Source organism: Eriocheir sinensis, chromosome 9 (assembly GCF_024679095.1).
Source record: "Eriocheir sinensis breed Jianghai 21 chromosome 9, ASM2467909v1, whole genome shotgun sequence".
NCBI lineage: Eukaryota > Metazoa > Arthropoda > Malacostraca > Decapoda > Varunidae > Eriocheir > Eriocheir sinensis.
In genome coordinates, this window is record NC_066517.1 from 1,336,661 (window position 1) to 1,349,770 (window position 13,110).

Consider the following 13,110-nt stretch of genomic DNA (forward strand, 5'->3'; position numbering starts at 1 on the left):
CAATCTTACTCCACCCAACAGAGAGGGCGATGACCAGGAGAACAATAATAACAACAACAACAACAGCAACAATAACAACAGTAGCAACAACAACAACAACAAGGCGAGAACCCACAAGCGGACGGGCAGCGGCGGGGGCCTGCTCACCGCCGCAGCCGCCGCCGCCGCCGCCGCCTCGGTCCCGGGGGGCAGTGCCTCCTCGTTGCCGCGGCGGACCAGCGTGTCGGTGAAGCGGCCGCTGGACATCGTGCTGCCCTGTCAGGAGATACAGTACCTGGACATCTGCTACCAGAAGGTTGGCACGCTGATGGTGAGCCCCAACACACACACTCTGTCTGTCTATCTATATTGCTGTCTGTATATCCTTTCTATCTTTCACCCTGTACCTCGGTATTCGTTAGCAGAAGGTTGGCACGCTGATGGTGAGGCCCAACACACACACTCTGTCTGTCTATCTATGTAGCTGTCTATCTGTATATCCGCCTATATCTCTTCCAGTACCTCGATATTTGTTATAGTATTTCCACGAGAAATTGGCGGCTGGGGAGGGGGGTGGCGACTGCGGGGTCAGCCCCGCCCCGCACCTTGCCACACACTCTCAACACCTCTCGCTTCCTCTCATATGTCAGCTATTTACTACCTTTAAATGAATTTAATTAAATGATTGGATAATCCAGTAAGGTCATATAGTGTTAAGATTGTTTCGTTTTTAGGATAATACCAAAGATTTTGTATAAATACCACGACACTTGACAACGGTGTATTTCAACGTTGTCAAGTGTCGTGGCATTTATACAAAATCACGAAACAATCTTAACACTGCATGACCTTATTGGATCATCCAATTATATATTTAATTAAATTCATTTAAAGGTAGTAAATAGCTGACATATGAGAGGAAGCGAGAGGTGTTGAGTGTGGCAGGGTGCGGGGAGGGGCTGACCCCCCCCCCAGCCGCCACTACCCCAGGCGTCAGGTTCTCGTGGAAATACTATAGCAGAGGGTTGGCTTGCTGTTTTGAGCCCCACTTACCCCCCTCTCTCTTTTCGTCTCTCCCTGTCGTCCTATATATCTATCTCTAGTTGTATATCAATATCAATATCAATCTAGTTATATATTTATTTATCTATTATCCAATACCTCGATAGTTGTTACCAGAATATTGGCACTGCTCCCCCTACATCTCCCTCCCTCTCTCCCTCCCCTCAGTTTCAGTACAGCCAAAACCACAGCTCCCCCTCCCGGTCTTTTTTATCTTGGTTAGCAAAAGACTCGACCATTACCTGACACACCCCAGAACTCCCCCCTCCCTCTCCCCCCCCCAGGTGCAGTACAGCCCAATCCCGCGCAAGAAGATAGCGTACCAGCACGTGCCATACATCAGCATCCCGTACTGCGAGGTGCCCTACTGGAGCGGCGGCGAGCGGCCCATCAAACGCAAGCCGCTGCAGCGCTCGCACTCCATCGCCGTGGCCGACCTGCGCGAGCCCGAGGACTGCGAGTGGTCGTCCTACAAGCTGAGGTGAGGCGTCAGAGAAGGAGGGTTGTTGTGGAAGCTTAATTAGTGGTCGCTCTACAAGTTTGAGTGTTGTTATAGAAGTTTAGTTCGTGGTCGTTTTACAAGCTTGAGTGTTGTTATAGAAGTTTAGTTCGTGGTCGTTTTACAAGCTTGAGTGTTGTTATAGAAGTTTAGTTAGTGGTCGTTTTACAAGCTTGAGTGTTGTTATAGAAGTTTAGTTAGTGGTCATCTTATAAGCTTGAGTGTCGTTATATAAAGTTAGTGGTCGTATTATAAGCTTAAATGAGGTGTGGAAGCTTGAGTGCCGTTAAATAAGCTTAGTTAGTGGTCGTTTTATAAGCTTGAGTGTCGTTATGATAAGCTTAGGTGAGTCGTGGAAGCTAAAGTGTTGGTTCAGAGGTCTTTTTCAAGCTTTGGTAGTTTTACATGCTTAGTGGTCGTTTTACAAGCTTAGTGGTCGATTTACAAGCTTAGTGGTCGTTTTACAAGCTTAGTGATCGATTTACAAGCTTAGTGGTCGATTTACAAGCTTAGTGGTCGATTTACAAGCTTAGGTGAGTGAGGAGAGCTTGAGTATTTTGATATAAGCTTAGTGATCGTCCTGTGGTCGTTTTACATGCTTAAGTGAGTCGTCCAAACTTGAGGGCCAGCTTTGTGGTCGTATTACAAGCTTAGGCGACTAACGAAAGCTTATCTTGTCGTGCGGTTGAGGAAGATTTAGTTTCATAATATAATTTCTTTTTAATCTCCACTCATTTTCCTTTTTTTCTTTTTCTTTTTTCTTACAGGTGAAGGAGAGAAGGAGAGGAGCGCCGCGGACACCTGCTGAGACTTACCTTGAGAAACCAAGACTCTCAGGCAGGCGAGGAGTGAACGGGAAAAAAAGGAAACAAAAAACAGAAGGGAGAAAAAGAGAAGAGAGATGTGGAAACTGGAAACGCCTGAACTGCGACACCCTTGTATGCGGCGGAGAAGAGGAAGAGGAGGAGGAAGAGGAAGAGGAGGAGGTGGTTAGTCTTCCACGCCAGCGTCTACATACGGAAGAGTGGAGGCTCCGGAATGTGGAAGAATGTGGAATGAAGCTTTTTTTTTTCTTCAGTCAAGCTTACTTATGGTGGAGCGCACACGCACACACACACACACACACACGCACACGCACTTGCACAAACTCTAACCTGATATAAGAGAAAACACACACACACACACACACACACACACACACACACACACACACACACACACACACACACACACACACACACACACACACACACGAGGAAGCTCAAAGAGGTTGTTGAGTGCAGACTGAAGTGAGTGAGAGATAAAGAGAGAAAGAGAGAGACAAGCCCAGAGGAAAAGGTGAATGTGGGTGTGTCTGGGTGTGGGTGTGGGTGTGGGTCTAAGCTCATCAAACCCGGTAACAAATGCTATGAAACTATTTATTGGTGGCAAGCCTGAAGGAAGTAGAGCTTTAGTAGAGGAGGAGGAGGTGGTGGTTGTTGTGTTGCTTGGGTGAACGCTGCCGGTGGACTAGTGTTGCAGACGTGTGTGTGTTGTGTTGTGACGATGATGTGAAGGATTGTGTTGCCAGTGTTGCCAGCAGTGAGGTGATGGAAAGGAGTGTTGCAAGTGCTGAAAGGAAAGTTTGGCAAGTGTTGACGAGAAAGAAAGTGTTGCAGACATTGATGTGACAGAATTTGGCAAGCATTGATGTGAAGGAAAAGTTGGCAAGCATTGATGTGACAGAATTTGGCAAGCATTGATGTGAAAGGAAAAGTTGGCAAGCATTGATGTGACAGAGAATTTGGCAAGCACTGATGTGACAGTTTGGCAAGCATTGATGTGAAGGAAAGTGTTTGGCAAGCATTGATGTGACAGAAAAGGTTGGCAAGCATTGATATGAAGGACACGGTTTGGAAGCATTGAGTATTGGCAAGCATTGATGTGAGAGGCAAAGAAAAGGAAGGATCACAGGCAAGCATTGACGTGAAAGGATTTGACAAGCATTGATGTGAAGGAAAAAAAAGGTTTGACATACAAGCGAGAAAGGTGTGCAGGGGAGCATTACATAACATGACAGGGGGAAGAGTCTGACAGGAAGCGATGACATGACAAGGAGGAAATGATGTGAAAGGCAGAAAAATTAAAGGAGGCGTTGATGTGACTAGGAAGAAGTGAGAGGAAGGGAGGAAGGCAAAAGGTCTGTGATGCCAAAGTGAGTGAGTGACAATGATTGAGATTTGTACAAGGAAAGAAAGACTGACTGACATGGAAAGAGAAGTGAAGCTGAAGTGTTAAGCTGAGGTGAAGTGCTAAGCTGGAGTGTTATAAGCTTAAGTCAGTCAGCCGCCTCACCCACCCTCACCCACCTCCTGTCTATACCATGTCATCCAAGCGTGTGTGGGTGACGTGACGCGAGAAATCAATGGAAAAACTGAGTTGGTGATGAGTGGAAAAATGAAACCAGCTCAAGAGTAAACGATATAACGAAGACATGAACTGAACACACTATTGGTGCTTGGCGGAGAAAATAGAAAAAAAAACTTAAAAATTATATAAAAAAGAACCATAGCGTTGTATGTATGTATGTATGTATGTACGTAGTAGTCATAGGTGAAGCAAGACAAAGGACTTGGTGGACGAATCGGTGCATAGAGGAATAACGACAATAACAGTAAAGGAATAAATAGATAAATATGATAGAAATTGAACGTCATTAGGAAAGGAAACACAAAAAAGATCATCGTTTGGTTTGGTGGAGATAAAAAAAACACCGTCGTTTGTATTCGTGGGAAAGTCTGTCGTGTTTTTTTCTTCTTTTCTTTTACGGTCTGTTATTTCAAGATCATAGATGAATTTTTAAAGGGAGATTATTTTTTCTAAGAGGTTCAGTATTTTGTAAGGGGATCAGTTTTGTTAAGGGGAGCGATTTTTCTAAGAGGATCAATTTTTCTAAGGGATTAATTCTTCTAAGGGGATTGATTTTTTTAAGAGGATCGATTCTTCTAAGGGGATCAATTTCTCTAAGGGATCGATTTCTCTAAGGGATCGATTTCTCTAAGGGGATCAATTTCTCTAAGGGGATTGATTTCTTTAAGGGGATCAATTTCTCTAAGGGGATTGATTTCTCTAAGGGGATCAATTTTTCTAAGGGGATTAATTTCTCTAAGGGGATTGATTTCTTTAAGGGGATCAATTTCTCTAAGGGGATCAATTTTTCTAAGGGGATCAATTTCTCTAAGGGGATCAATTTCTCTAAGGGGATCAATTTTTCTAAGGGGATCAATTTCTCTAAGGGGATCAATTTCTCTAAGGGGATCAATTTCTCTAAGGGGATCGATTTTTCTAAGGGGACCAATTTCTCTAAGGGGATCAATTTCTCTAAGGGGATCGATTTTTCTAAGGGGATCAATTTCTCTAAGAGGATCGATTTTTCTAAGGGGATTGATTTTTCTAAGGGGATCAATTTTTCTAAGGGGATCAATTTTTCTAAGGGGATCGATTTTTCTAAGGGGATCGATTCTTCTAAGGGGATCAATTTTTCTAAGGGATCGATTTTTCTAAGGGGATCAATTATTCTTAGGGAATCGATTTTTCAAAGGGCTTCAATATTTCCCCATAGTCGAATATTTTAACCCTTACTTTCGACTCCTACACGATTACAAACGGCGGCGGAGAGGAATGAATCAAACATGTATTTTCTTTTTGTTTTCATTTTGTTTATCTTTTACTTCGTCTTCGGTTTCGTGAGAGGAGAGAAACAAGCAAACAAACAAAGATTTTTCCACTTTTTTTTCATTTATAATTTTCTCTCCCTTTTTGTGATTGATTTTCTTTTTTCTTTTGTTCATCTTTTATTTTTTTGCTTTAGTGAGAGAAGCAAACAAACAAAGATAATTTTTTCCACAAGTATTCTTTTTTTTCACATTCTCTCCACTTGTGACGTATTTTTCTTGTATTTTTTCCGTATTTTCTCGTATTCCCGTATTTTTCTCGTATTTTCTTGTATTTTCCGTATCCCGTATTTTTTCCGTTTTTTCGTATTATTCCCGTATTTTTCTTGTATTTTGCGATCGTATTTTTTTTTTTTTTTCGCACAAGAACAACTTCAGTCATTTAGAAGAACGTCGCACGCTTCATCTTGCTCCTTTATCACTAACTTTAATTATCTTTAATCAACAACATGACACGAAGAAAGAGAGAGAGAATTTTCCATAGATCCAGTATTATTAAAAATCTATGGAAAATGTTACAGTCCCGAGTGCTGTGTGTGTATGTGTGTGTGTGTGTGTGTTTGTTTTGTTTTTATCTGTACGTTTTTGTATATTTTTTGTCTCCCTTTCTTCCTTCCTTCTTTCTTTCTTTTTTCTTTCTTTCTTTTTTGTATTTAACGTTTCATCAAATCTCAAGTGAATGTGATTTTTTTAACTTCATTTTTGTATGTTTTTAGTTTCCCATTATTGTTATTATTATTATTATTATTATTATTATTATTATTATTATTATTATTATTATTATTATTTTCGTCATTATTTCTGTATCATCATGACTTGTCTCCTCTGTACAGCTTACCATCATTATTATTATTGTCATTATTATTAGTCATTATTAGTCTCGAGACAGTGACCAACCCGCGCACACTTGGAGGTTATTGGCGTAGCACAGCGGTGATATATATTAATTATTTTTTTGTTTTAGTTTTATAGTCATTAGAATTTTTTGCATTTCTCAATTATCATCATCATCATCATTATTTTCTCTTCCACTTCCTGTTCTGTACGCGTTTCTCTCACTTTTTTTTTTTTTTTAGTTTCATAGTCATTAGAATGTTTTGCATTTCTCAATTATCATCATCATCATTATTTTCTCCTCCACTTCCTATTCTGTACTCATTTCTCTCACTATTATTCTCTTTTTTTTGTTTTGTTTTTTGTTTTTTGTTTGTTTTAGTTTCATAGTCATTAGAATTTTTTGCATTTCTCAATTATCATCATCATCATTATTTTCTCTTCCACTTCCCATTCTGTGCTAATTTCCTCATTATTATTATTTTTATCACCATTTTTATCTCTGCGTTTTCTTCTTTTGTATGTACCGTTTTTATTTTCATTTTATTTTCGTATTATTATTATTATTGTCATTACTACTTCATATCCTTCTTTTGTATTGTTTTGTATGTTATTAATAGTATCAGTTTTTTTTTCATTGTCCTTCTTTTGTATTCCTTTTCTACGTATCAATTTTTCTTTTGTATGTATCGTTTTTTATTTTTTTTTATTTTCGTATTATTATTATTATCATTACTACTTCATATCCTTCTTTTGTATTGTTTTGTATGTTATTATTAGTATCAGTTTTTTCATTGTCCTTCTTTTGTATTCCTTTTCTACGGATCATGATATTCATTTTGTTATCATTATTAGTATTTCCAGTGCTACATATTCTTTTCTATTCCTCTACGTGTCACTATTTCCATTTTGTTATCATTATTAGTATTTCCAGTGCTACATATTCTTCTTTTGTATTCTTCTACGTGTCACTATTTCCATTTTGTTATCGCTATTAGTATTTCTAGTTATTCTTCTTATTACTACTGTTATTACTGCCTTCATCTCTGCACATCTCACGACAACGATGGGGGTCGGGTTAGCACTTTCTTCCCGCTTCCTGTACCATACACCCACCACGCCCATACAACCCCCTACACAAGGTTGAAGCGCCCGTGTGTTGAGGCCGGAGTCTGACCCTTGAAGGCGACCCACCACCCACCAACCCATCAGTTTTATGTAGTAGTCATAGTGTGTGTGTGTGTGTGTGTGTGTGTGTGTGTGTGTGTGTGTGTGTGTGTCAGGGTGAGGCGGAGGCGTTGCTGATAGTGACCCTTAGTTCGTGTATAAGACGGGGACGCAACCTTAGCAATCGTATACAGACCCAATCTTTATTTTTAACTGAGGTGACGTAAGTGACGGACGGAGATATATTATTATGATTACTGTACACAGCTTCTTATGCAGGAGAGAATTTTTAGTACTTTTATATATTATTATTAGTGTTTAAGAGGACGTGGCATAGGACGGTGATGCATTTTTTCTTCAGTCTTTAAGAAGTGCATGTGTGTGTGTGTGTGTGTGTGTGTGTGTGTGTGTGTGTGTGTGTGTGTGTGTGTGTGTGTGTGTAGCCACTCCCGGGATTCTTGTAGCCAGCCAGTGGACGAGGAGGCTCTCAAGGAACACTTTAGGGATTCACTGATGTATTATACCCATACACTAAGGGAAGGTGAAGCAGAAGGAAGGATATCTGAAGGAACATTGTAATTCACTGTTGTTCTATACACACATACATATAGATACCTTAGGAGTCTGACAGATCTACCAGGAAGGGGACGTAGAGAGATTGATAACTGATAACTGAAAGAACAATATAGGAATTCAATGCTGTTTTATACATAGATAGTTACCTTCATTTAACACGGGAATTTGCCAGTATACTAAAGGGAAGGACATACACATAAGTTCATACCTCTTGATCAAATATGTTTCCAGGATCGTTACGAGTCTCACACCTAAATAGAGAAGGCAAGGCAGGGAAGGAAAGCACGATACGCAGTTTTTGTCACTTTCCTTTCACGTAACACAGACAGATAGAAGGAGAGTAGGATAAAGGAAGGATATACCTCTTCACACAACTTGTTTCCAGGATTCTTACTGCCAGATAAACACAGACCAAAAGGGTTCAAGACAAAGACCTTACACGCCTTACATACCACTGTTAATAATGTTTTTTGCGAGTCTTCTTAGGGCAAGTTTACACAAGGGATCAAATTCGGCATGGATATTAATTTTGAGTGGACTTAATTTTACTCCTCTCAGCCGAATATTTCTTTGCCCTAGGAGAGTCAACTTTTAGGGCAAGATCGGCCGAATACAAACATAATAATACAGTATTTTCACCGTGCCTGTCAAGCGCTTAGGTGAAGACAAGCCGAGGATTTCAACTTGGCATAAGGAAGTGAGCCAAACTGTCCAACCCGATGTAGCTCTTCTCTGGCCCTGAAAAACGTTCGTAACATAAGCCACAAACGTTTGACAATTGGAATGTGAGTCCAGTCGTAACTCCTCTGGCCCTGAAAAACGTTCGTAACATAAGCCACAAACGTTTGACAATTGGAATGTGAGTCCAGTCGTAACTCCTCTGGCCCTGAAAAACGTTCGTAACATAAGCCACAAACGTTTGACAATTAGAGTGTGAGTCCCGTCGTAGCTCCTCTGGCCCTGAAAAACGTTCGGAACAAGAGCCACAAACGTTACGAGTGTTAGAGGTGTAGGGAATGTTGTATTTCGTAGCTCCTTCCCGAGTGAAAAACGTTCGTACCAAGAGCCACAAACGTTTGGTAATACGAGTGTTGGAGACGTAGGGAGTGTTACTGTGTCTCGCAGCTCCTCCTCGAGTGGCTTCAACACGCGCCGCGGCAGGAGAGAGACAAATGACTAACGTTGAAAGTCGCGGGAATGTTGAACGCCACTCCGGGACGAGACTGAACGAGGCAGACCATTGACGGTGACCCAGAACGACCTGCATTACTATTATTATTATTATTATTATTATTATTATTATTATTATTATTATTATTATTACTGACAGACTTGTAATGAGAAGTTTAAGGCTTTTTGTTATTATTGTGTCTTGTGGTGGTTTATGTTTTAAGTTATTTTGTTTGACGATATCCAGGTATGTTATTATTATTATTATTATTATTATTATTATTATTATTATTATTATTATTATTATTATTATTATTATCATTATTATTATTATCATTATTATCATTATTGTTTCCGTCTTGACGTGTGGCCAAGAAGCACTGACACCAAAGCATCTTAAGAACCTTTTCTTTCTTTTAAATATAATAATAATAATTAATATAGAGTTATTAATAATGTATAATAATATTTTTCTCTTTATATACAAACTACAAACCAGTGAATCTTATTTTTTTGTTGGCTTGGTTTTTTTTTACGTCTTAAAATAATTAATAATAATATAGACATGTTTACAACCTCAGGAATTTGTAAATTAAGGAACAGGAATTCCCCGAACCAGAGTCCTTTATCCTCTACGTGTGTGTGTCCCGCACCGCCGCTCTCTCGCTCCTCCGCTGCCCTCTGCCCCGCTGTCCCTGTCCCGCCGCCTCCCCGCCACGCGTCAGTACGGCGCCGCCCGGCGCCTCGAGTCATTGATCTAGTTGTACCATTAAATGTTGTATATGAAACACACCCAAGGCTTTCATTACCCACATGGCATGCATCAGACCCCCCTCCCACCCCCCCAAGAGTCACTGAAGGTGATTGGCGGCACTCTGGGTCACTTGTGGTCACTGGAGGTCGCCGAGTCAATCACCAGAGTCAGTAGGTATAGTCACTTGTATATTGAACACTGAACAATGTCATTGTTACACACACTGCATGCATCATAAGGACCTCTGGGAGTCACCGGATGTGCTTGGCGGCCTTCTGAGTCACCTTTGGTCACATGGAGTTGCCGAGTCGGTCACTAGAGTTTGTAAGTGTCCCTGTGAGTCGTGAGTCAGTTAAGGTTTGTGGGAATCGCCAAGTCAGTTACCGGAGTCTTAGCGTCCGTGTGAGTAAGTCACTGGTGGTCACCGGAAGTCGCTGAGTCAGTCACTAAGTTTGTATACACGTCCCTGTTAGCAGTGAGTCGTTTGCTGGTCTGTCACTAGAGCAGTGGTTCTGAACCTTTTCGGAGGCGCCGAACCCTAACGAAAACCTCCGCACAGTGGCCGAACCCTCAAGTATGAAGAAAAAACAAAACATACAAGTGGAAGAAAAATTGCCTCAAAATTCAAGAGTATAGTAATTTTGGATAATACAAAGAATGGATTCCATTTAAATTCATAAAAATATGAAAGAAAATTTGCTTAGAATTCAACTGCAAAATTGCAATGTCTTTCGGGAGGGTCTTCCCCCAACCCCTGAGACTAGCTCGCCGAATCACTGGGGTTCGGTCGAACCCAGGTTAAGAACCACTGCACTAGAGTCAGCAGGCGAAGAGCTCCTGCGAGTGGCGAGTCATTGGGGTCAGCGAGCATCATCACTGAGTTCCTAGGAAAGAGGAGAGGAAAGCAGGCAAGCAGGCAGGCTGTTAGGGGGGCCAGCAGTGATGGAGGCAGGATACCGTTTATCTTGCAATTTATAAGACGCGCGGACCAGGAAAGAGCCGAGCGGGGTTACAATACTCTGGTGAAAGGCTGCAGGGAGGGAGGGAGGGAAAGGAGGGCGAGGAGGGGCAGGGCGGAGGATGTAATTGCCTTCTAAGCGCTGCCTCTTTTTGCCGCCTCCTCGTGACCATTGCGAGAGTACCATGTCAGACGCCGCCATGAACAGAGGGAAAAAATAATGAAAATGACCTAATCTCTTGCTGGCCGGGCACAAACATTCCCCGCAGTGTTGGATATTTGTTGAGGAGGAGGAGAAGAACCTGTTTCCCTAATGCCAATGTGTCATCACGATTATTCAGTCTAAAAGTTGTAAAAGGAGTTCCTCAAGTATTAAATGTGGTATCGGGGAGAAAGTGGAAATGCGTGGTATGCTTTGGTGAGCGTCAATTTGAATCATTATTACTTTTCGGCGGAGCAAACAACAACAGGCTTAAGGAGAAGACTTAGAGAGGTGTTTTGATGCCTCCCTCTTTTAAATGTTTGAGTAAGAGAAAGAGATAGACAAGCGAAGGGAGGCTGTTCCATAGATTGCCAGTGTTAGAGGACCCAAACTATCTGTGAGGGAGGCCAAATTTGAACCATTACTACTCTGTTTCAAGGCAGAGGAAACAGCAGACTAAGGACCGAGGTTTAGAGAGATGCCTTGAGAGTTTTGAGTTAACAGAAAGAGGGAAATAAAGCGAAAGGGAACTGTCTCATTATCATAGTGCTAGAGGACCCAAACTATCTATGAGGAAGGCCAGTTTAGATTATTATTACTCTTTTTCAAGGCAGAAGAAACAGCAGACGAACGACCAAGGATTAATGAGATATCTTGAAAGCTTAGAGTGACAGATTGAGGAAAATAAAGATAAAGAAAGAAAGAATAAGAGAAAATAAGTAACAAAGAGGGAAACACAAGCAAAGGGAGACTGTTCAGAAAGTGGAAAATGAGAGAAAATAATAGCAAAGAGGGAAATAAAGATAAAAAGAAAGAAAATCAACATAAAGAGGAAACCACAAGCAAAGGGAAGCTGTTCAGGGAGAGGAAAATAAGAGGAAAGAGGGAAATAAAGAAGGAAAGAAGGAAAGAAACAAAGAGCGAAAGACGAGCAGAAGGAAGCTGTTCAGGAAGAGGAAAATAAGAGGAAAGAGGGAAATAAAGAAGGAAAGAAAGAAATTAACAGAAAAAGCGAAAGACGAGCAGAAGGAGGCTGTTCAGGAAGAGGAAAATAAGAGGGAAGAGGGAAATGAAGAAGGAAAGAAAGAAACAAAGAGCAAAAGACGAGCAAAAGGAGGCTATTCAGGAAGAGGGAAATAATAGGGGACGAGGGAAATAAAGATAGATAAGAAAGAAAATCAACAGAAAGAGGAAACCACAAGCAAAGGGAGACTGTTCAGGAAGAGGAAAAGAGGGAAATAAAGAAGGAAAGAAACAAAGAGCGAAAGACGAGCAGAAGGAGGCTGTTCAGAGCTTACGACAATTATCCGTGAAGGAGGCTAATGCGCATGCGTGTAATTATCCAATCTCACAAACTATATATTTTTTGTGTCTCCCTTCCACATACAGACCAACTTATATCTGCAGAAACCATGAACCCGAGCACATTAAACTAACTCAATAGCTAAACAAGACTAATGCAACCCTAACAATGCCTCCAGACTAACTATCAAACTACCAAACTATGTCCTTGAGATATAAAAAAAAGATCTCCCAAACTATATTCTCTTTGCTGTCCCTCCCATCTGTAGGACAACTTTTATCTAGCTAACTCAACACAAAAACAAGACTAATTCAACCCTAACAATGCCTCCAGTCTAACTATCAAACGACCAACACGTGCTTGAAATAATAAAAGATCTCAAACTATATTCCCTTTGCTGTCCCTTCCATCGATAGGACAACTTTTATCTGTGGAAGTGATGAACACAAGATCATTTAGCTAACTCAATAACTAAACTAGACTAATGCAACCTATCAAACTACCAAATTACGTCCTTGAGATGAAAAAAAAGATCTCCCAAACTATATTCCCTTTGCTCTCCCTGCCATCTAAAGGACAACTTTTATCTGTGGAAGTCATGAACCCGAGCATACCTAACTCACTCAACATATAAACAAAATCAATACAACCTTAACAACATCCCTAACTACCAAACTACGTCCTTGAGATATAAAAAAAGATGAAAAGTCGGATGTTTCTACACTTCTTTTGGGAGGTGAGGTCAGTGTTAAGCTAAGCGTGAAAGAGTGAGGGTGTGTGTGTGCTCTGTGGGGGTAGTGGTGCTAATTCAACGTTATACTCCCGTGATTCCGCCTAAAGGGATTATATACAGCGTTGGCGGACACGGGTTGAGGCTGAGCTGAGAGCGACTT

General features: G+C 41.0%; 1 protein-coding gene across 5 annotated transcripts in view; it reads left to right on the forward strand.

The window, feature by feature from the left end:
* The window catches only part of LOC126995809 (putative uncharacterized protein DDB_G0292292), a 112,373-nt gene extending 102,581 nt beyond the window's left edge, over positions 1-9,792 (forward strand). For all 5 annotated transcript variants that reach the window (XM_050855661.1, XM_050855665.1, XM_050855664.1 and 2 more), the window contains 3 exons: positions 22-310; positions 1,326-1,522; positions 2,308-9,792. In XM_050855661.1, the coding sequence (XP_050711618.1) occupies positions 22-310; positions 1,326-1,522; positions 2,308-2,311 (490 nt within the window). In that variant the 3' untranslated portion in view covers positions 2,312-9,792. The remainder of the gene's footprint in view (positions 1-21; positions 311-1,325; positions 1,523-2,307) is intronic.
* Positions 9,793-13,110: the final 3,318 nt, after the last annotated feature.